The sequence below is a fragment of the Trichechus manatus genome, unplaced genomic scaffold, assembly GCF_000243295.1.
Source record: "Trichechus manatus latirostris isolate Lorelei unplaced genomic scaffold, TriManLat1.0 scaffold00116, whole genome shotgun sequence".
In the NCBI taxonomy this organism is placed as follows: domain Eukaryota; kingdom Metazoa; phylum Chordata; class Mammalia; order Sirenia; family Trichechidae; genus Trichechus; species Trichechus manatus.
The window spans coordinates 1,693,366-1,718,386 of NW_004444052.1; the positions used below are offsets into that span (position 1 = coordinate 1,693,366).

The 25,021-nt window shown below is 41.6% G+C and overlaps 1 protein-coding gene across 1 annotated transcript in view; it reads left to right on the top strand.

Annotated features, from left to right (window-relative positions):
• The window catches only part of TRIO (trio Rho guanine nucleotide exchange factor), a 285,006-nt gene that overhangs the window by 30,546 nt on the left and 229,439 nt on the right, over window positions 1–25,021 (top strand). The window contains exons 7-8 of the mRNA XM_023738420.1: window positions 8,469–8,600; window positions 22,595–22,983. Coding sequence (XP_023594188.1) covers window positions 8,469–8,600; window positions 22,595–22,983 — 521 coding nt within the window. The remainder of the gene's footprint in view (window positions 1–8,468; window positions 8,601–22,594; window positions 22,984–25,021) is intronic.

Sequence of the window (25,021 nt, forward strand, 5' to 3'; positions counted from 1 at the left end):
GAGCTATATGGTCCGTATGTGTCTGTTAGCTTTAATGGCAGTATAGTATGGAATATGGCAACCCCATGGAACCAGGAAGTGTGTAAATTGGTAGTGGGCACCCAGAAAGAACCTGAAGATGGTATGAATATATTAGAAGCAGGATGAGCTGTTCGGACAAGTGACAGATAGTCTGAAGCATAACTCATAGGAGAAATCTCTTTCAGAATACGGCGGAATTCAGAATTATAAATAAACCAAGAGGATTAATTGCTGCTTTGACTTGCCTGAAAATAATCTAGAAATGTGGATACCATGGGCGTTTCTCCCCAGTGTTTTATTATCAACAATTTCTAACACACAGCAGAGTTGGAAGAGCCTGGGTGTTTTTATCTGGATAAAATGAATGGCTGTAATTTATGGTTTGAAGGAAACAAAACTATACAAATGCATTATTAAATAGGATTTTGTGGGGTCCTGTGTAAATTATAACTGCACGTGAAGTGGCCAGAGAAGAAGCCGTATATGAGCTTAGGGACAGAGTAACCTGGTGAAGGTGTCGGAATCTGTTATGGTCCTTGTTTTGAGAATGAGGCCTGCTCCCAGGGAACCGAAACATACGATGGGACAGTAGGGCGTCTTCAGAAAGTGGCTCCTTCCTCTCAGATACAATGTGCTGTGTGTTCTCCTGTCTCTGAACAAAAAGTAAGTTCCTTGAAAGTCTGATGCATGGAAAAGATCGCATCTACTAAAGCGGTTTTCCCCTTCCCAGGAGGGAGTCACAGGGGTAGGTCAGCTTTGTTCTCTACTTGAAATGCTTTATTTATTCTTAAGCTGTTGTCATAAGCTCAGCAGGGAAAGGACAGAAATGTGGGTGTAATAAGTTTCTACCGTAACCTCCCCTTTGAACCACATCCAGAGTTTTCATTAAAAATTTAAATCTGATAAGGGGGACACAAGGCTCTAATATGTTACCTGCAGTGGCTAATGGGCTTATTAACTGAAGCGGCCTTCTCTGTTGTCACAGTCCCAGCTTCCTGCCCCGGAGATGTGCGCATTGAGCTGCCTGGCCACATTCTTGTTTTTGTGGGTCTTCTCCTGTTGGTATTTGCATATGGTTTATTAACATACATCTTGTGGTTAAAGCCAGATGAGAATGATATTTCATACGTGTTATACTTTCCAGAGATGTCTCCAGCATTGTCTCTCATGTCCTCATCTCTAATGTAGGTATGGAATTTGAATTCCAGTTTGTAAATATGGGGACATGTCACAATGGTAGTGATTTTACCAGTAAGCATTATCTAGGGGCTCCAGCTGTCTTTTTTTTTTTTTCCTGGTCATGGTAGTATATCCATGGAACAATCTTCTTATAAGCTTCCACTTGCAAATGTTACTGGAATTGCATTTTTATAAAACAAAGAATTAATGTGACTTAATTTTACTACACCTTAAAATTTCCCATTTTCACTGTTAAAAAAAAGTGATCTAGAGATGCATTGTCCAAGATGGTAGCCATTCGCCACATGTGGCTATTGAATTTACTTAACAAAAAATAAAATTGATTATTATTTTATTAATAAAGTAATAAAATATTTTTTAAAAGTAGGATTAAATTAAAATGCAGTTCCTTACACATGCCATCCGTATTTCAGGTGCTCAATAGCCACATGTGGTGAATGACTGCTATATTAAATGGTGCAGACACACAGCCTTTCATCACTGAGAAAATTCTATTTGACAGTGCCCATAGAGGTTTAACTTACCTTTAGCGTAAACGATAAATCTGATCACCTCATTTTATCTGTTACTTTAAGGGCCTCAATAATTTGATAATAGTCAAAAGTAAAGTAACAACCAGTATTTGTATAGTTCTTGAAATTTACAAGCTTTTTTATCAAAAAATCACATTGTAACCTTCAATCAATCAGCCAGTGAAGCAGACAGGAGCGGTGGCACTGTTATCCTTGTTTTCCACACGGACAGGGATTTGCTCATGTTTCCTGGGCTGGGCCTTCCATGGAGGTCTGTCACCACTCCTGACATCATAACATACTGCTCCGCAGGCAAAGCGATGAATATTCTTACAAAATTCCACTCTTCATAAAAAATCTTAGAAGTAAAATTTACTGTAAACATGACTTGTAGATGATAGCTCTCATTTAGAATATTTTGTCATAAGTCTAGTTTGAAATTCAGGGGAAAATAAGAATACTCCTCAGTATACCGTTTTGAGTTTCTAAGGCAAATAATGCACGTGAACTGTTACCATTTTAAGTTTATTTCACTTAATGTATCTACTTCTTACTGAAAGCTTTTGTTAAAAGCATGGGCCCAATTCTTGGCTTGTGGTAAAGCAGACAAGAACAAGAATTCTCATGAACCTGAAGAGGAGTTAGGATAAAAATGTATGTGTATAGTAATACGAAAAGGGTGTTGATGAAAAGAGGCTTAAGGTACTTGTGGTGTCATTGCCGTATTTTGGTTCAAACTGAAGCCGTCTCCTCGAGCTTTCCGTGGAGCTGTCAGAGCTGGATATCACAAGTGGAAATGTTTTATCCTCCTGTGATTTCCCAGGGCAGCTGACAGAGGACAGAGCACATCTCCCCAGAAGGGATGGGAAGGGAGTGTGTTGGCTAATCCTCTTCTTTAACCTCACCCATTGCCGTCGAGTATATTCCAACTCCTGGTGACACTGTAGGACAGAGTAGGACTGCCCCATAGGGTTTCCTAGGCTGTAATCTTTATGGGAGCGGATCACTGGCTCTTTATCCCACAGAGCCACTGGTGAATTTGAACCGCCGACCTGTTGGTTTGCGGCTGAGTGCTTGACCACTCTGCCTCCAAACAAACAACAAAAAAAAAAATACAAATGTGTTGCCATTGAGTTGATTCCAACTCATAGCGACCCTATAGGACAGAGTAGAACTGCCTCAGGGTTTCCAAGGAGGGACTGGTGTATTCGAACTGCTGACCTTTTGGTTAGCATCTGAGCTCTTAACCACTACGCCACTAGGGCTCCCCTGTGCCTCTAGGGTTCCTTAATACTCTTCTTAGGGAGTGGAAAAGATGAAATAAGAATGAAAAACAGACTAATATTTTCTAGAAATAATGACAAAAACACGAGGAAGCTAAAAATAATAAGAGAACTCAGAAGTTTGAGTTTATTTATAAAACCAGTTGCTGTTGAGTTGACACCAACTCATGGCATCCGCATGTATGTCAGAATAAAACTATGCTCCATAGGACTTCCAGTGGCTGATTTTTTGGAATTAGGTCACCAGGCTTTTCTTCTGAGGTGCCTTTGGGTGGACTTGTACCTCCAACCTTTCCGTTAGCCGCTGAGCATTTTAATTATTTGTACTACCCAGGAATTCCTGAATACATTTATAGTGCATGTATATGTGTGTGTATGTGTATACACACACACACACACACACACACACACACACACACGTATACGTACACACATACACACGTATCTATGCATATGCGTATACACACGTATATACACACATTTATATATATAGTGATGTGTCGCTTAACACCCAGGGTACATTCTGTGAAATAGGATGTTAATTTGGACATTGTGCGAACACCATATTATGGATGAAGGGCCTTTCAGCATTTGCTTCCAGAATAAAGAGGTTTTGTCCATATTAAAAAATTGCTGGGGCAGATAACCTCCTGTATAATTAGTTTATCTAAGGTTTCAGCAAATTCTTCTGCTGCCCTCACATCAGCACTCCCAGACTCATCACGCACTTGCACATTACGCAGCAAAGAATGTTTGAAGTGCCTGAACCACCCAGAGCTAGCACTGAACTCAGTATCCTAGTCTGGTCCTGCTGTTTCTTTAAGCATCTTGAATAAGCTTCATGCCTTAGCAGTGATCTTCAGCGTGCTGAGAGGGATTTGCTTTTGTGTTTGGTCCTCAATCCATGTCATTAGCGATTTCTCCGTATCTGATACAGGTCCCTCTCACATTTTCATTACTTTGTGGTTTTCATTGGAGCCGATCCTTTAACAGCTTGGATAATTTTTTCTTTGTTTTTGAGGATTGTCTTGATTGTAGAGTGTGACATGCCTAAATCCTACTACATCCCATTCTCTGATTGGGATGTTTTGAACTCTCTTATAACCTTACGGGACCATGGACATACATATATGCAGTCGGACATTGCCCAAATGGACGTATATAGTTTAAACCAGTCTTCAGTTTCTAACTGCAGTTTTTCAAAGAAGAGAAAAATCTTTTTAAGTCGCTATTTTAAAAGTTCACATTCTAGGAAATTTCGACCCTTTGTCTCCTAAATCGGGCTAGCCACCTGTGCTCAGCAGATGCTCCATCGGGAGTAGGGGGCCGAAAGATGGGTGGGCGTGACATCCACTGGCTGCAAGGATCTGGATGAGGGGTGGTGGGAGGCAGAGCAAGCAGGATAGCTGAACGTGCCCAGATTGGAGGCCCCACTGTCAGCAGATGGAGAGTAGTAGAATAGATGCTTATGAGCATAAATGTGCTAATTGATTATTCAAGTCTCCTTTTGAAGCTTTATATGTTAAACATGCTTTTCTCATCTGCTTTCCTCAGTTTTGCAAACTGGCTGACCCAGACTGCTTTCATCGTATATTCAATAGCACTTAAAAAAAATCACCGTTCTGCTGAGCGTCTGAGTCCCCAGTTCTGAAGCAGGCTCTGGGTTTGAATTCATGGAGTAGCATTTGGTTCTTTCTCTTCTCTGTCCTTACAGTCTAGCCAGCTGCTGTGTTCACATGTTTTGATCTACTGAGCATTTAAAGGCTCAGTCACTGGACTGGCTGCTGTGGTCGTCTTAGAGTGCCGTAGCCAGCTTCTGTTGTCATCCACCAAGTGTCAGTCCGTGTACTAGATGTAGTTTCCCTGTGCTGCCATACCAGGCTGTATTTTTCAAGGTCGTAAAAACAAAACAAAAAACTGGTTGCTGTCGAGTCACTTCCGACTCATGATGAACCCATGTGTGTCCGAGTAGAACTGTGCTCCATAGAATTTTTGTTTCAATGGCTGATTTTTCAGAAGTAGATCACCAGTTTCATCCCAGGTGCCTCTGGGTGTACTCGAACTACCAACCTTTCGGTTGGCAGCGAGTTCATTAACCATTTGCACCACCCAGCAACTCCTCAAGATGGTAATAGGTGCGTATAGGTGGTGGGGGTGGGGAGGCGCCTAGTGGAGTAGACGTATGAGTTTGGGAAATGGACATGCTAGCTGTCCTCATGCACATCGCACGTCCTCACGTTAAAGGCTCTCCGAGATTCTGTTCTGTAGGTACCTGTGGAACTTTGATGCCAGACTTGACCATAGGACTCCTCGTATATATGGAATACCTGTTAACATCATCTTCCTTGGGTTGGTCTCTGAATAGGGATTGTGGTATTGGGTTCAGACCCTTTGGGTGTTCAGCCTTTCAGAAAGCCATTCAGGGAAAAGCTTACCTGACTTTTGATTCTAAGATTGCCATCTAATAAATGATAGAAAAATGATGCTTGCACAGAAGTCCCCCAAACCATGGCCAGGATTGATCTCACCATTAGGCTCCTTTCAGTGAATTTGGATGCACAGAATCCGTCCTTCCCTGTGGAATTAGAACTCGGTTACATTTTTTCAGATAAGTGTGATTCATGCCCTCTGAGGATACTTCCATAAATTATAAGTTCCTTAGTTTGAGTTACAGACATATATGAAACTTCTTGAATGTTTCTCTTTATTGGTTGTTTTAAATATTGGAGTTAAGTATATTTTAATAGTTGTTTTGATACAGTAATTAGTCTGCCACTTCCTGCTCTTTAGTTTGTGAAGTATTACAGAATTAAAACTTGTGTTCACCTTGTTATAAACATTTTAACCTTTTCTGAAGAATATGTTGTTACTCTTCTTTGTTTTGGATGTTTTGCCCTGGCCATTGTCCAGGGGCAATTAATTACTGACTTGACTTGATAATTTATTAATGATGATGGTTAACCTAAGTCAATTCATATTTGAAAAGGGTTTACAGTAATCTGTTCATTGGTATTAAATACATTCATGGAAGAAGTTAGAGAATAGAAATCAAGAATACTCAGAATCACCCATCCTGACCTAATTTGTAGACTATAAATTATAGACTGTTTCACCCAAGAAATATGCCTAAGTAATTATTTACACATACACATTTATATAACATATGAGAGGGACAAGGATAAAGTAATTTTATTACCACTTTTATTTTCTTGATAATATTAGTAAGGCACCATAAAGAGGGTAATGAAAATACTGTCCTGTACTTGCTTTGGATTTAGTCATGTTTGAAGCCCTCAGAGACCAGGTGCCATCAGATGACCTGCAAACTGATTTCATGCTCTAAGGTTTGCATGATGACAAGACTTTAGTGTCTCACATATTCTGGATATGTTATCAGGGGGAATCGGTCCCTGGATAAGGACGTCATGCTTGGTAAGGTAGAGAGTCAGCGAAACAGAGGAAGACCCTCAACAAGATGGATTGACACAGTGGCTGCAACAATGGGCTCAAACACAGCAACGATTGTGAGGATGGCGCAGGACTGGGCAGTGTTTCATTCTGTTGTACGTAGAGTCACTGTGAGTCGAAACCAATTTGACGGCACCTAACAACAAGGGAAGCTAGACACGTGGATTCAGATGTGCGCCGGGAAAATTAACTAGGATGCCCGAAACAAACAGTGCGGGACATTGTGCCTCAGGGCCACTCCCCAGACCTTGGGCAATGGAGTCCCCACAGGAGCTCATTTAAAATACTGGTTCCTGGGTCAGCCCCATCCTGCCTGAGCAGTATCTTCTGGAGGCCGAGTCAGGAATCAGCCCTTTGAGGAAGTTTGAGAACTCACTATTTGAAAAATCAAAACTCAAGTCAGAACATAAGATTTGTTCTGAGCAGTTATTCTCTGTGTATATACGGAGACCATTCTGATTCTAAAAAAAGCAAATAATTGGAAGTAGACTAGTTACAATGAGGTATACAAAGAGAAGCAGAGGGAGGAGAACAGACTATCAAACACTGGCTAATCTTAACAGGATTGGTTGAACCCTTCCCTCCCCTTTTTCTTGAGATCAACTGATACCAGGTCACAAGCTAGTCTCTGGCCCTCTACCCACCAGTAGCCATAATACCTTTTGAAAATTTAGATTATGTAAGCTGGCTCCCAACTGGAAAGAAAAGGTTAGCAATTTGAGGAGAAGAAAAGCCGCTGGTAGGATTAATTTTGAGTCAGAAATTTTGACAGTTAGTATTTGGTTTCATGGGTAAGAAAAAAAATCTTAAAATCAAAATAAGATAGACGTCTGTTTTTAATTCTTCTCTTTGACGTCACTTAACTCACGACTGGAAATGCATTAATGTCATTTGAGATGGACAATCAACTATATGTTAAAAATAATAAAAACTCAACAAAATCTGAACATAATGTTTATTCTAAGCGGTTATTCTGTATGCATATAGGGAGACCACTTTGATTCCAGAAAAAGTAAATTGCTTGAAGAAGCTAGGCACAATAAGGATTGTAAAGAGATGTTGTTATTGTTAGGTGAGGTTGAGTCGGTTCTGACTCTGGCGACCCTGTGTACAATGGGACGAAACAGTGCCCGGTCCTGTGCCATCCCCACAGTCATTGTTATGTTTGAGCCCATTGTTGCAGCCACTGTGTCAGTCCATCTCATTGAGAGTCTTCCTCTTTTTCACTGACCCTCCAGATTACCAAGCATGATGTCCTGCTCCAGGGACTGGTCCTTCCTGCTAACATGTCCAGAGTACATGAGATGAAATTTCACCATCCTCGCTTCTAAGGAACATTCTGTTTGTACTTCTTCCAAGATAGATTTGTTCTTTTGGCAGTCCATGGTATATTCAGTATTCTTCATCAACACCGTAATTCAAATGTATCAATTCTTGTTGGGTTTTCAATTCTTACTCATTGTCCATCTTTCATATGCATATGAGGCAATTGAAAATACCATGGCTTGGGTCAGGTGCACCTTAGCCCTTAAAGAGAAGAAGATGGACAAATATAGAAGATCAACCATTGGCTAACCTTAACATGATTGAACCCCGCCCTTCCCCTTTTACTGAGGTGGATGGATACCAGTTCACAAGATAGTCTCTAGCCCTCCACCCAGCCTTGTCTTTTAAAATTCAAATGTAGTAAGCCTGACTTTGAACAGGAAAGAAAGGATTTGCAGCTTTGGGTTAAAGAAAAGCTGTTGGCAGATTAATTTTGATCAGGGATTTCTTTAAAGTGAATATTTGGTTTCATGAGTTAAGAAAACCCCAAAATCAAAGCAAGATGTCTTCTATCATTTTCTCTTCGAAACATGTTATAGTCTAAGACTCTCTCTTAACTCTCCTGATTTTCGGAATGATGTTAAAAAACAGTCACTTCTCAGTAAAATTGCCATTGATTTAAGTAATCTTTTCTTTCCTTTTTTTTTAAATTTCCAAGTACATGAGCAACGTGGATTCCTGGTGCAAAGCCTGCGGTGAGGTTGAGCTTCCCTCAGAGTTACAGGACCTGGAAGATGCCATTCATCACCACCAGGGGATATATGAGCACATCACTCTTGCTTATTCAGAGGTAAGTGGCCAGTTTTTACTTTAATTGTAAGTTTTTACTTTAATTTTTGCATTATAGTACCAAAAACTGGAAAAATCAAAGTTTTGGCTAACCCGGAAAAACTATAGATTCTGAAGTAAAATTGCAGTTTAATTGTAAATTTTGAATTTGTGTGTGTGTGTGTGTGTGTGTGTGTGTGTGTGTGTGTGTGTGTGTGTGTGTATGTAGGGGAGCAGGTAAAGCAGGATGGTGGGTAGTGAGCACACTTCTCATGGCTCTGTGACATGTGTGGATTTCCTTTAGAATGCTTATTTTTTCATCTGCTAAAAGAAACTCCTAGATTCCAGTCTTGTCTACATGTACTTCACCACCACACCACCAGGTACCATCAGTCAGTTCCGTTTTGCGGCAACCCATGGGTGTCAAAGTAGAACTGCACACCATAGGGTTTTCAATGGCTGGTTTTTTTGGCAGTAGATTGCCAGGCCTTTCTTCTGAGGCACCTCTGGGTGCATCAAACCTCCAACCTTTTGGTTAGCAGCCAATTACTTTACTGTTTGGGTCCCCAGGGACTCCTCTCCATATGCTTAGGAAATAGTATTTTCTGTGCTGTTCTCTCTAGTCAAAACTTGACTTAATCCTCCTAAATGAAGCTTTGTAGGAAAGGGAATCCTCAATGCCCCCTCATGTTCTGAGGTTGCCTTTTCACAAAGCACACACTGTTTTCTCAAGTATATAAAGCTATTTACAATGTGATTTAGAATCTAAGTGTAATTTTCTTTATTATTTTAGGATGAATTATTTCATCTCCCCTGTTTTTATTTTCTACCACCTTTTCGTGTGCCAGGAAGTGTTCTTAGGACTTTACATAACTTACTAAATGGTTACAACAACCCGGAGGCACGTAGCATGTTTGTCCCTGTTGTTACAAATGAGGAAACTGAGGCACAGGGATTGGTCGGGGGAGATGTGGGGATACACACCGAGGCAGCGTGGCTCCAGATGCCGAGTTCTTAGTCCCCACTCTCCGTTGTCTCTGTTATGACGTGCCCAGCGTGTGGTGGCCACGGTAGGGTGATGACTACAGATACGCTGATGAGCGTCACCCTTGCCCACATCTTGGTGATCTGGCCCTTCAGACCAGTCTGTCTTTATGCTAACGGTTAAGTTCCTGGAAGTGAGCGGGGATGGGTAGCAAATTCGGTGTGTGCTTACTTTTCTGCAGGGTTACTCCATTCCCTGTTAATATTAAGCATCTGTAATATCGTAGGAGTCCCTGGGTGGCACAGATGGTTAAGCCCTGGAGTATTAACCGAAAGATTGGCAGTTCAAACCCACCCAGAGATACCGCAGAAGTAAGGCCTGGCAATAGGCTTCAGAAAGGTCCCAGCCCTGAAGATCCTGTGGAGCACAGTTCTACTCTGACGCACAGAATCGACTGGGTGACAACGAACAACAACAAAAACATCGTAGGTTAATATGAATTATTCCTGTGAGGTTTCAGGAAGAAGATGTTTGTAAGCACCTTGCGAACTGCTGGGCACGTAACAAGATGCAGTCAATAAATATTTGCTGGATTTAAATCTAACTCTTCCTTGATTCGAACCATATCCGTACTTCTTTTCTGCAAGTCACAGGGAGGAGATTGGCCATAAGTTTTCAGTCTGACACATCTTGTCGTGCTTCACCAGACAGCTGTCACTCTGCTGTCCTTGGACCCAGGCTACCCGACCGCTTTGTGCGCACGGGTGAGATAAGTGGATGTGTGACATGTACTGCTGTATTTGCTTCACAGTGTGCTCAGACTCCATCTTCCCATGAAGGTGATATTTACATGTTTCTTTCTTTAGCCTTCTCTGTGCCTCCTTTTTTCTAGCACTGTTTCCTGTTGCCGATGGAAATAAAAAATTAGTCAACTTTGTATTATGTTTCTTAATTTTATATCCAGTGTTTATTTGCTAATTTGGTTATTTAGTTTATTTAGAAACTGTTAGAGTAAGTGATAGCCTTTTTTATAGTAAAACTGAAAATCGAACAGATTCGTAATTTTTTTAATCTTTTTTTTTTTTTTAGTTTTTAAATTTTGTTGTGTAGATTTGTAATTTTTTATAACATTGATTGATTAGGATTACGTGAGTTCCAGAAATCATTAAATTATTTTCCCTAGTCTGCTATCTTTGTGCATCGTCTGATTTCCGACCCATGCTATAGAAAGTGAATGGCCCTATAATCCATTACATATAAAGGGGCCAGCACTCATCTGCTTGGATTGATGATTTCTATTGAGCTGCATTTTGATTGCAGTGTTCAGCTTGGATCCAACCATTTTTGGGCCCTTGCCAGGCCAGTGTGGGAAAGAAAGCCCTCATTCATACCATGAATGACGGACGTGGGGTTACAGTCTCCACGTATGGGACCAAGGGAGAAAGTACATGACTTCCATCAGGGTTAACTTGACCTGACCAGTGTGATCCTCCAGCCAAGCTGGCCAGTCCAGACTGCCTGTTGCCCTTGGCCCTTCTAGCTAAGTACTGAAGTCTCTAATTGTTACCACTACCTTCTATAAAAATGTGAGGCGTGTTGACATGGGAACCTAAGTTTATCTATGTTGTGATCTCATTCGATTTTAAGTTGATACTAATCATTTAAAATAAATTGATGGGAAATGAACAGCTTTCCAAGCTGAGGTCTTAAACTACAGTTTTCAGCCTAAGAACACATTTACATCTGAGCCATAAACTCAAGGAGACAGGAATTTGAACTGCCTAAACTGACAGGACTTTCAACAGAACAGAACGCGTTTCTTTTGGGCTTTTTAAAGTTTAAAATTTTGCAGTAGTTTCAAGCCTACAGAAAAGTTGGTGAGAATAGCACAGAGAACTCCCCATTCCCTTTACTTGGACTTCCCAGTTTTTAACACTTGACCTCATTTGCTCTGCCCTCTCTCTCTCCCCACCTCTCTCTCCAGTCAATAAGAGAACACTGATACAACATGACCATCCAGTCCACAGACCCCATGTGTATTTTCCCAGCTGTTCCAGCAATGCCTTTCTTCCTTTTTGGTCCAGCATGCTGTCCAGCAACACGCACATCATTTAGTTGTCACATCCTGTTGGTCTTCAAAATGGAGCATTCTTTAGTCTTTCCCTGCTGTTCATGTCCTTGGCAGTCTTAAGGAACGCAGGCCTTCCATTCTATAGGATGACCTCAACCTCCTGGGTCTATCCGGTTTTCCTCGTGGCCTGACTCAGGCCATGCGTTCTGGGCAGGTGTGCTGCAGAAATCATGCTGGGGTCTTCTCAGTGAGCCACGTCAGGGCCACACACAGCTGACCCATTGACCACCGGTGATGTTAACCTTGATCACTTTGTCTGGTTACTGTTTGCCAGGTTCCTCCAATGTAAACTCACCATTTAAAAAATTGGTCTTGGATTAGCATTTTCTGGGGAGATATTCTGATATAACTAACCCCAAAGTCTGTTCATCATAACAGACTTCCTCTCACCGGCTTTAGCATCTACTGACAATTCCTGCCCGTCTCAACTACCACTATGAAGCTATCTATGATCATCTATTTCCATCATTCCTTCTGTACTTAGTTTGCCTTCTACCATAAAGAACAGCTTTATTTCCCTCTGCCCCCATTTATTTATATCAGTATGGACTTAAGAAATCTTGTTATATTCAGTGGGTTGTAATCTAATGCTCTCATTATTTTGATGCCAAAATTACCCAGATTTGGCCAGTGGAAGCCCCTTCAATCTGGTTTCTGTGTCTTTTTTTTTTTTAAATTGTGATTTAGGTGAAAGTTTACAGAGCAAATTAGTTTCTCATTCAAAAATTTATACACACAAAGGTCATGGATGCTCCATAGACACATCCAAACTCCCTGAGGGACTGAATTGCTGGGTGGAGGGCTGTGGGGATCATGGTCTCGGGGAACATCTAGCTCAATTGGCATAACACAGTTTATAAAGACAGTGTTCTGCATTCTACCTTGGTGAGTAGCATCTGGGGTCTTAAAAGCCTGTGAGCAGCCATCTAAGATACTCCACTGGTCTCACCCCTTTGTGAGCAAGGGAGAATGAAGAGAACAAGATACAAGGAAAAGATTAGTCCAAAGGACTAATGGACCACAGCTACCAAGGCCTCCCCGACACTGAGTCCAGTACAGCTAGATGGTGCCTGGCTACCACCACTGACTGCTCTGACCGGGATCACAATAGAGGGTCCTGGACAGAGCTGGAGAAGGATGTAGAACAAAATTCTAACACACAAAAAAAGACCAGATTTACTGGCCTAAAGGAGACTGGAGAAACCCCGAAAGTATGACCCCCAGACACCCTTTTAGCTCAGTGGTGAAGTCACTCTGAGGTTCACCTTTCAGCCGGGGATTGGACAGCCCTATAAAACAAAGTGGGACTAATGAGGCACAGCAGTCCAGGGACAAGGACTAGAAGGCAGAAGGGGACAGGAAAGCCAGTGATAGGGAACTAAAGGTTGAGTAGGGACAGTGTTGACATGTAGTGGGGTTTTTAACCATTGTCATAGGGCAATATGTATACTAAGTGTTTAATGAGAAACTGTTTTGTTCCGTAAACCTTCATCTAAAGTGAAAATAGCAGCACAACTGGAAGATGTCACTGAATTGTACATGTAGAAATTTTTGAAATGGTATATCTTTGGCTATGTATAATTTCACCAAAAAACAAAAAAAAATGTCCTCCAAGGTCAAGAAGGGAGAGTGTTGACATGTTGTGGGGTTGTTAACCAATGTCATAAAACAATATGTGTACTGACCGTTTAATGAGAAACTATTTGTTCCGTAAACCTTCACCTAAAGTACAATTAAAAAAAAAAAATTTATACACAAATTGTTTCATGGCATTGGCTGCAGTCCCGCATTGTGTCAGCACTTTCCCCTTCCCCTTTCCCTTTTCACTCTGGGTTCATCTTGTCCGTTTGTCCAGTTTTCCTGTCCCCTGCCACCTTCTTGTCTTTGTTCCTGGGCTGATGTTGCCCATTTGATTTTGTATGCTTGATTGATCTAAGAAGCACATTCCACATGTGTGTTATTGTTTGTCATATAGGCCTGTCCAGTCTTTGACTGAAAGGTGAACTTCGGGAGTGGCTTCAGGTCTGAGTTAGAAGGATGTCTGGGGGCCATAGTCTTAGGGGTTCCTCCAGTCTCTGTCAGACCAGTAAGTCTGTTCTTTTTTGTGAATTGATGGTTTGTTCTACGTTTTTCTCCCACTCTGTCTGAGACCCTCTGTTGTAATCCCAGTCAGAGCAGTCGCAGTGGTTGGCTTCTGTGTCTTTCTACCATGTCTCCATCATTAATTGGGCACTTCCTTACTTTCTGGCATAACAAGATGCTCCAGGCGCATCTTGTATTTTCCTCGCCTCACATGTGGGATCAGCCATATTTCCCATCTCACCAAGGAGTCCTGGCTCCTTGTACTGTTGTATGGTACTTAGAAGCTAAGATCTGGGTGTTTGGATTGCTTGTTTGCTTGTGCGGTGTTAATGCTCCTAGGCTCTTGGAGCAGACAAAGTCAGGAAACGTGTTTATGTACTCTATGTACCTATCTACATATACACATACATCCTAAAACTATTTCTCTGTGTGCATATGCATTTTCAAATCCTGTGAGTTCATACTGGTACTTTCATTTCCAATCCAATACCTCAAGGTTCTTTCCAGTCTTCCCCTTTCCATGTTTATAAATTCCTTCTCAGATAGCAAAAAATCTGGCTCCCATTATCCTTAATATACTAACTTATTTTCTCAATTAATTTATGTCTTTGCTCAGTGTTATCAGTCTCCCAGCCCTTCTAGCTGGCTTCTCCATGCCCACCACCCCTTCACCACCCCTCTTCCTTGGACACTGGGCACCATTTTCTTCATTTCAGGAGGGGAGGGAAAGGGAAGATGGGAAGGGACAGACTGTGTTTGTGCTCATGAGTGGTTTTTCTCCCTACATCAGTGGTTTTGAAACTTAAGTGTGCTGGTTAAAAATGCAAATTCTCCTACTCCACCCCTAAGTAGTGAATCTGCATTTTAAATAGTTTTCCCTAGTAATCCATTAAGGAGCCCTGGTGATGCAGTGGTTAAGTGCTCAGCTGCTAACCGAAAGGTGGGTAGTTTGAACCAGCCCAGCGGCTCTGCGGGAGAAAAGACCTGATGATCTGCTCCTATCAAGATTACAGCCTAGGAAACCCTACGGGGCAGTTCTACTCTGTCACGTAGGGTCGCTGTGAGTCGGAATTGACTTAGTGGCACACGACAACAATCATCTGGTGATTCCAGTACAGGTGGTGTGCAGACCACACGTGGAAACACCTTCTTCCCCTGTTCTAATGAGGTGTGGATCTGCTGCGTAGCTGATCCTTCCTCAGATAGGTACTGAGCCCCTGCTGTGTGCTCACATGGAGCTGAATGCGACTACCAGCTGGATACCCGGTGGGTTAGAGCTAGGAATGTTTGTAAGCAGCGCTTTTCTTTCTTCTTTCCCTCCCTTCCTCTTTCCCTCCTTCTTCCCTCCCTCCCTGCCCTTCCTTCCCCCTCCCTTTCTTCCCTCCCCCCTCCTTCCCCCCTTCGTTTTTTCCTTTCACAATTGTTTTTTGTTTGTTTGTTTTTAACAGTGTCTTTAGGTTCTAGTCCCTGATGACATAGTTTGTTGTGGGAAACCTTGCCAGCATTTTTTTAAAGCATAAACACCTGCTTTGCTCGGTTTTAATTGGACCTGTCCCATGGTGCTGCTGCCTGTGTTTTAGCAACAGGAGTATACCTGAGCTCGTAAACACTGGCATGCTTCAGCTCGCCAGGTTTGGGCTAGTATCGTTGGGTGTATTTGATCACAGGAGAGTGAAGCAGTCTGCAAGTCTGGAATAAGCTCTGGTTTTAGAAACAGCATGTAGAACAGTCTTTTTTTTTTTTAAAATAGCATTTTAAGCAAGCAAACTCATCTACAGAAATAGATTGCTCAACAAACCAAATGCATAAAAGTGATTTTTATCTGAGGATGCCCACGTCCTCTTGGAAGGGGAAACACCAAGTGTCAGGACTCGGGGCGGGGCGGGGAAGCTGCAGCAAGCGTCCAGGCGCGAGCTGGAGGGTCTTGGCTGGCCCCCGCAGCCGTGGGCCAGAGAAGGGGGAAGCACTGCCTCAGCTTTGGTCTGCACTGAGCTCCTATGGGAGCCCTGGTGGTGCAGTGGTTAAGAGCTTGACTGCCAACCAAAAAGTCGGCAGTTCGAGTCCACCAGCTGCTCCTTGGAAATCCTGTGAGGCAGTTCTACTCTGTCCTGTAGGATCGCTATGAGTCAGAATTGACTTGATGGCAGTGGGTTAATGGGTTTAAGCTCCAGTGACTTCAGGGGTTTCTTTCTGCATCAGGTTCTCAATTAAAAAAAAATGTGCTGACTTAGTGCACGCCTCACAGGGCCTCGTAAAGTGACTGATTTGCTGTCCAAGAAGCCTGTCAAGCTGTTTTTAAAGGCACTAGAGAAATGGGTGATAATGTCATTAGCATTATAAGCATAAGAGAAAAACAGAGCAAAATGAGTCACCTCAATACTAAACGTACTAAACTCATAGGTCAGTGGTGTGAATGGAAGCTCAGTTACCTTGATACAGTTGCTTTTATAAAGCAGTGATTTTAAAACCTGGTTAAGTATTGCAGCATTGCCATACATCTGCAGAGTGCTATACTTGCTTTTGGCACAGCATCAGAGCCGACGATTGTTTTCTCTTGACCCCAACACTCTGCAACTTGAAACATAGGAGCGAAGGGAGTCAAGTCCAAGTGGAATCTCTGCAGAAGAACATGTGTGCCGTGTGCACACACCTGGCTCCCACTAGCTGGGTGCTCCACTAGTGGGATTATCCTTCTGATAATCCCAGGTAAATGTGTCAGAGCGTCAAACAGATTTAGATTGATCTGGTTTTGAGTAAGAACCTGAATAGCTGAAAGCAATGGAAATCAATATTTGAAGGCTATTCTAAGAACGTTGCCTAGAGAAGCACCATCGTTTCAGAGGGGAACCAACAAATCTGAAGGCAAGGACGTTGCCTGGACTATTGAGGGTCCTCAGGGGGACATGGGAAAATATCTCTGCTGATATATGACCTCTCAGAAGGTCACTGGCTGTGCTATTGGTGGGAACTCCCTAGTGTAGCTGTCTGAAGACAGGCTTGACCTCCTCACTCAAGGGCAGCATACTCACATGCTTGGCTCAGGAGTGTCAAGTCTGGCTACCAAGTAAACTCAGCCATCCCACGTGAACTCTTCTTCACTCTTTCCTCCTTCATTTGATCCTGACTATGAGAATCATTTCACAAGAGTGGGAGAGGAGAGTGGTACTCTGAAACCATTTCCAGGCTTGGCAAGATCTGAGCTCTGCAGGCCGTGGCGAGCCAATCCTGCAAAAGAATCGAAATGATAACGTTAGCTTTGAGTTGGTGAAAACAGGGAAATTCATTCATACAAGTCTTGAAGAAGGACCGACTGCCCTTTCTTTACAACAGGCTTAGTGTGGTCGTTTCTAACCATTCCTCTAAGCATTTTGTGTGTTTTGCCTATTTTTGTTACTTGTTATTCCCTAGTACGTTTCAATCTGAAACGCCACATTTGGTCTCATTGCATATCCACGTCATATTTGGTCTTTTAGTGGTTGCTGCTTTGCAACATTGAACAGTAATCTCCAGATGCTGTTTTCTTTCCTTACATCAGAGCAACGCTCTTATTTGGGCAAGTGAAGAATATTGCTGCTGGAGACTCTTAGCTCTGATCGGTTTTCATGGGAAATGTAGAGATCCAAGTGCAGAAATCAGAATAGGCAAGTCTCTGTGAAGTTGGTTGGAACTTTTTTTATGGTGCCATGCAGAAATCCACGTACAAATCTTATGTGCGTTTTGGATTAAAAGTAAATATTCAAGAACTGGACCATTGTTTGAGATTTTAAACAGTTAAGTTTCATCTTAAATATGAGGACCAAACATACCTTTGATATGGTAACAGTTTTAAACTTTAATCATTTTGGTTGTTCCTTTTTTTTGCTTTTGTTAGTACTCGCATTTCTCTTGACTCATTTGGGTGTTAAAGCATATTAGTTCATACACTTATAAAAGGTTGATCTTTGTAAAGTATAACTTTCATTGCCCTTCAGGTCCCTGAACATGGTAGCCCAAGGGGGATACAAAGAGCTGAATCTGAAAAAAAGATTATAGAAGACAAGTCCCGCTCTTTGATTAAAAAAGAGTTTCTTGTTGTTTTTACAGCCACTGTCCCTTTGTGGAATAGGGTTTGAATACTTGGAAGCTAGAAACATAAAACTTAAGTAAATGCTTTTGCTTGGTTCTCTAGTTAAAAAAAACCAGAACTATATTACATACCATAAACTTACTTATAGCACTTAAATTTTATATGAATTATTTGGTTGCTATGTACTGTATAATATCTTCTTCTGGTTATTTGTACCATTTCAAAAATCTGTATTTTTATGCAATAGGACAGTAGGCTTCATAAAAATCTAGCATATCTTTTCACATAATAATTACTTATAAAGACATTCCATTCTGAATAGTAGAATATATAGAATATAGATAGAGTGCTATCCTCCAATCTAAAAGAAGTCCAAGGGCTGTCATTCCACAGCTGGTGTGTTGGCTCTGTTAATATGAGGGTCTCTGGATCCCTCTGTCTTTCTGTTTTACCTTTTTTAGTGGATGGCTGCTGTCTTTAAGGTTGCCTCAGGCTCAGCGATAGCTGCTGGAGCTCCAGCCATCTTATCCAAGTTCTTGGCAGCAGGGAGGAGTAAGGGACAAGAGGAAAAGAGTGTACCTTCCAACTTACTCAGCCCCCTTAGCAGCTTTCCTGGAAGCCCTGTGCAACACTTTGCACTTCTGTATATTGGCCACTTATGTGTCTCAGCGAGGCTGGGAAATATAGTATTATAGCCAGGGTATTGCTATTCCTGTCTGTAGTGGTTTGATTATCAAGGAGGCTGAGTAGACTTTGAGGAGGCAGCTGTCACTTTCTGCCACACCTTCTGATCTGCATCCCTCTGATGCATGCTTGCCAATTTGTATGTCCTAATGTACGTTTCCTGACTTATGTGTGTTATAATGAGTAAAACCCATTGCCTTAGTTATCTAGTGCTGCTATAATAGAAATACCACAAGTGAATGCCTTTAACAAGAGAAATTTATTCTCTCACAGTCTAGGAGCCTAGAAGTCCAAATTCATAGTGCGAGCTCCAGGGGAAGGCTTTCTCTGTCTGTCGGCTCTGGAGAAAGATCCTTATCATCAATCTTCCCCTGGTCTAGGAGCTTCTCTGCACAGGGACCCTGGGTCCAAAGGATACACTCTGCTCCCGGCGCTGCTTTTCTTGGTGGTATGAGGCCCCCCGTCTCTCTGCTGGCTTCTCTCTTTTCTATCTCAAAAGAGATTGGCTTAAGACACAACCTAATCTTGTAGATTGAGTTTTGCCTCATTAACGTAACTGCCATTAACATTGTAGAGGTAGGATTTACAACATGTAGAAAAATTACATCAGATGACAAAATGGTGGACAGTCACACAATACTGGGAATCATGGACTAGCCAAGTTGACACACAGTTTTTGGGGACACAGTTCAATCCATGACACCCAGGAAATGTAAGGAATTCTTTCCTGGCTCTGCACAATGTGAACGACTTGACTGGGAGCAGTGATTCCTACTTAGTCCTAAGAGATGCAGCATCCCATTTTGTAACAGAAATTTTATAATGCGTGCTTTACTATCCTGAAATAAAATGTGTAGAGAATTTCATCTACCTTTCCGTAGAATTTATGTGTTGTTATGGATTGAACTGTGTTCCTCTAAAATGTCTGTCATCTTGGCTAGGCCATGATTCCCAGTATTGTGTGGTTGTCCACTGTTATGTGATCTGATGTGATTTTCCTATGTGTTGTAAATCCTAAACTCTATGATGTTAATGAGGCAGGATTAGAGGCAGTTATGTTAATGAAGCAGGACCTAATCTACAGGATTAGGTTCTATGTTGAGTCAATTTCTTTTGAGATATAAAGAGAGAATTGAGCAGAGAGGAAAGGGACCTCCTACCACCAAGAAAATAGTGCCAGGAACAAACTGAGTCCTTTGGACCCAGAGTCCCTGATCTGAGAAGTTCCTAGACCAGGGGAAGACTGATGACAAGTACCTTCCCCCAGAGTGACAAAGAATGCCTTCCCCTGGAGCTGGCACCCTGAATGCAGATTTCTAGTCTCCTAGACTGTGAGAAAATAAGTTTCTCTTTGTTAAAGCCATTCCCTTGTGGTATTTCTGTTATAGCAGCACTAGATAACTAAGACCTATGTGTATAAATTATACATAAACAACAGTATAAATTAGAAACAAAAGAAAAGTGATCTATAACAATGTATTTCAGTATATAAAATGCCTAAGTACAACTGCATTGGAAGAAAAAAAAGTTAAATATACATTGGCTGGCCAAAGAAAGAAAACCCAGCACTGCCTTCCCTTGATTAACGTGGTAATTGCATTCCTGGAAAAAATTAGTGTATGTTGGAACTAGGCAAAAAACAAAACCAAACTAAAACTTTGCATTTATTATGTTAAATAGAACCTAGCTCCAGTAATTACAGAGAAGGAGGATAGTTCTTCATTATGTGGTACTGCCCTGCACCTTTCAGGATACTGAGCCTCTCTCAATCCATCCCTGGTGGCGTAGTGGTTAAGAGCTCAGCTCCTAACCAAAAGGTTCGCAGTTCGAATCTACCAGGTGCTCCTTGAAAACCCTGTAGGTCAGTTCTACTCTGTCCTACAGGGTCTCTGTTAGTCAGAATTGGCTCGACAGCAGCGGATTTTTCTTTTCTGAAATCCTTCACAATAAGTCCCTCTGCCACAGTCAGTCACTGTACCCTCCTCCACAGCATCATTGTGAGCCTCAAGAAATGCCCAGGTATATTTCAGTGACTTCAGGGGCAGCTGAGAACCCCTGCTATCGAAGACTCTTAACATTCCACTATTTCTGTTTTAACACATGCCTAACACTAACTCTCATGGCGACCTCATGTGTTATGGAGTAGAACTGCTCCATGGGGTTTTCTTGGCTGTAATCTTTATAGAAGCAGATCTCCAGGCCTTTCTTCCACAGTGCTGGGTGGGTTTGAACCAACAGCCTTTAGGTTAGTGGTCAGATGCAAACCATTTGTGCCACCCAGATTGCTATGAGTCAGAACTGACTCAATGGCTACAGGGTTTTGTTTTGTTTTTGACAGTAACTCAGTGGTTGACTTGGTTCTATTTTACCGTGTTATCTTTGGTTATATCAACTTAGCTTGTTTCCTCTTAAGTTTAGCCATCATGATGTATAACGTAAATTTTCAGCCAGAAAGGCTTAAGCTTGCTTTCATAAGGTATGGTTAGCACTTGTAACACAGATCTCAAATTCAGGTATTGAAAGATAAACATGTTACGTTCCAGCACAATTTAAAGTTATAAGCAGATTAGAGTAAGAGATCAGGAAATTCCATAATCCTCTCACTTGCCACCTGTTAGCTTGTCCATTCACCCACTCCCTTTATTTTCCTCTCTATCCTAAGGGTTTACCTCTGAACTGTATTTGTATCTGTTAGAAAGCCTCCTCCCTTAAGAAGAAACCCAAGGAAGTTTTCAGATTCTGAAGTATCCAGGCAGGAAGAACATGGTGAAGAAGACTTCGTTAAGAACCCCCCTACACTACACAGCCTGTTATTTTATGTGGCACATGGTCTTTGTATTGTCTAATCCGGTTATAATTTTTCTACCGTATCTGACATTGTAATTCATAAATCTTAAGAATCAGTTACGAATATGAAAAAATACATCATGCTTTCTTTCCATGTTCCACCCTCACCTTTTCTTATTTCTGTTATTAGTCTGACTGCTTTCATTTAATTATAGTTTGATAATTAACTGCCATAATATAGCACTGAAATATGTTTTAGAAAATAATGGCATTTTAATTAAAATTACTTTTTTAAAGTTAATGCACCAAATAAAGCAGAATGCCATGTTTTCCGTGTTATTTAAATCTTATTTTTATTTTTTTTTTACTTTGTATTTTGTGAAGTAAAATTGCTATCCAATTATGTCAAAAAATTTAAGTACATACTCTTTTCGTAGTGCTCAATATTGATTTTTTTAAATTCAGGTTTTCAAGATTCAGCATTAGAATTTTGCCCCATTATGATGATCTGTTCTTATATCCTCATATATTTTGAAAGAGAATTATTACTTTAAAATGTTAACTTACAGATATTCCAGCAGTGTAGTTTTATATGTCATCATATATGAGCTGATATATGTCATTTAAGGCAAAATAGTATGTTTAGTCATTGAGAATAGCATCTACTATAGTGACCTTGGAGCCCTGGTGGTGCAGTGGTTAAGAGCTCGGCTGCTGACCAAAAGGTCGGCAGTTCAAATCCACCAGCCACTCCTTGGAAACCCTATGAGGCAGTTCTCCTCTGTCCTGTAGGGTCACTGTGAGTTGGAATCGACTCAGTGGCAGTGGGTTTTAATGGGATAGTGACCTTGTCCATGTTTCACGGTAACGAATAGTCTTTTAGTTTAACACAGTATTTTGCAGAATTTGGTTTTGTGGTGTCATCGGATAACTGATAGATTTGTTTTAATTTTTTTTTTTAATATTTTATAAAATATGCCTTTGAGTAAAACTATGGAATGTGTGTGTGTGTATATGAGCGTGTGAGAATGTTTGTGTATCTGTGAATGTGTGTGCATGTGAATGTATGTGTGTGGTTATGTGTATATATGTATGTGGTTGTGAACGCATATGTATGTGTATGTAAATGTATGTAGTTGGGAATGTATCTGTGATCTGTGAATGTATGTGTATGTGTGTGAATGCATGGGTGTGCACGTGTGTGCATCTGAACAGAATCTGCCACGTAACCTGGACAAAGCTGCAAACCTTGGCTAATTGCTAAACTCCTTTGTTGGGCAGGTGAGCCAAGATGGGAAGTCCCTCCTTGACAAGCTTCAGCGACCCTTGACACCCGGCAGCTCCGACTCCTTGACGGCCTCTGCCAACTACTCCAAGGCCGTGCATCATGTTCTCGATGTCATCCACGAGGTGCTACACCACCAGCGGCAGCTGGAAAACATCTGGCAGCACCGTAAGGTCCGGCTCCACCAGCGGCTGCAGCTGTGTGTCTTCCAGCAGGATGTTCAGCAGGTCAGTTTGACAAGCTGCTTTTCTTCCTGGGAATTACTTGTACTTAACAGAGAGTTGAATGAGTGTATCATCATTGGGCCCAGAATCTCTATGGAGATAATAGTCTTAGTTCAAGATTTAGAAGGAACATTGTACAACTCCATGCCAGTTACTCTGTGGTGTGTCTTGTCATAATGGACAAAAGTATAGAAGACAGTTGTGTCAACCGTAGGAGACTGTTGCTTGAGACCCCTGTGCTTTCTGAAAAAAAAAAAAGGCAGATGGCAAATTTTAATGCTGAAGTTATAAGTAGGGCTGCAAGTAACTCTGGAAGTAAACTAGATAAGCTCTTTGAGGTCAGGCAGTGTTATATTTGGCTTAGTATCCACAGCCTCTGGGACAATGCAATGTCCATAGTGTTAGTAACCAGGAAGTGTTTGATTGAATGAATGCAGACATACGTCGGTAATGGCATGGCGTAGGTATGGGCACACTCATTTGTGCATATGCATATTCTAAGAATACATGTACCAAATCACTGAAGTGTGAAGTGTGTTATTTTTGATTTCACTAATTCAGTGAATATTTACCATATTTTTATGCAAGTAACGCATGCCTTCTGTATTTGTTTGTCAACTGCTCCCCCTCCCCCCAGTGTTTTTGTAAGCACCACTGTGACAATTTTTTAAACATATTTCTGTAAAACAAAAAAAAAAATTAGCATAGCGTGCTTATGAAAAATACCTCGTGTGGGGAGGGAGTGGTTGGCAAACAAACATAGCAGGTGTTTTATTATTTGTGTAAAAATACGGTATTGGATATCTCTTCATGTGCTAGGTGATGTACTGGCCGCCTTGGCGATGAGGACTGTTGGGATCCACATACTGTGTTGCTTACACTCCCCTGGAATTGCTTCCTTCTTGATTTTGGTCTTATCCCCAAATGTTGACTGTTCCCGGCAGGCAGCTGAAAGAATAAACAGGAAGGGTTAGAGGCCAGCCTTATGGGTAACCAAGATGGCAGCTTGGAGGCACCCTACCCATTGGTGGATAAGCATTTTTACAAGTTCACAGGTAGACCATGACCTGTGCCTAGAGGTTTGCACGCCTGGCTCTCAAGACTTAACACACTATATGATGTGAAACGATGGAATTATATACATGGATCCAATTTGGGGTTGAAAAAAAAAACATTGCCGTGGAGTCAGTTCTGACTAATAGCAACCTTATAGGACAGAACAGAACTGCCCTATAGGATTTCTAAGGAGGGGCTGATGGATCTGAACTGCCGACCTTTTGGTTAGCAGCCACACTCTTAACCTACTGCATCACCAGGGCTCCAGAGTAGGTACTTATTAGTTGCCTAACTAATGGAAAGTGAACCTTTATGACTATTTGTTTACAAGCAGTAGAGTTACCTCTCTTTTTTGTTGTTGTTGTTACACAAATAATAGCCCAGTTCCTTACACTATTCGTTTGCGTATTTTGGAATGAAGTATATTGTTCTGCTACCAAGGTTTGAGGCTTAAAGCTGTAAGAGCAAACGAAATACATTACAGCTTTAGTGATAAAGAAGATAGTAGTCATGCCTGTGCCCGAAAATAGAGGAGAGAACAAGGGTGCCGACAGGTGTCAACTCTGGGGGTGAGGAATTCTGAGGCACACAAGGAAGCCTGTAGCGTCCAGGGAAGTTGGCAGGAAGCCGCACTGGTACGTCTGCAATAAAACCGCTCTCTTCTCCCTGAGCGTTGAAGAGGACGTGGGTACTGTTCAGACATGTAGGGCCTTAGATTTCAATCTCCCCAAGCAATCATTTGAGGTGAGTGGGTTTTCTGTTGAATGGGCTGACTGTGGAGAGTCTTGCTGTGTTCTGACGGACACACACATTTCTCCTTGTATCTTGGTGATCATTGTTCTTCACTTCGTGGAATCTGGTAAGTTCCGAATACTTCTGATGTAACTGTTGTATAATTGTTAGTGTTTACATATTGCACTTTGATTCTCATTATGTTTTTTGAGTTCTCTGAAGGATGAATGTACAGGTGCCTCAGGAATGATCATTGTGGCGTTCTGCATGCTTCTTAACAATGTTGTTCAGTAAAAGAAAATAATTGCCAGGGAGAAACTAAAGACAAGGAGAGAAGAGGGTGGAGTCGACGTCTAGAGTTACTGTGAGAGCTGAAACTGTACGATTGGAAGCATGACCCAAACCAAACCC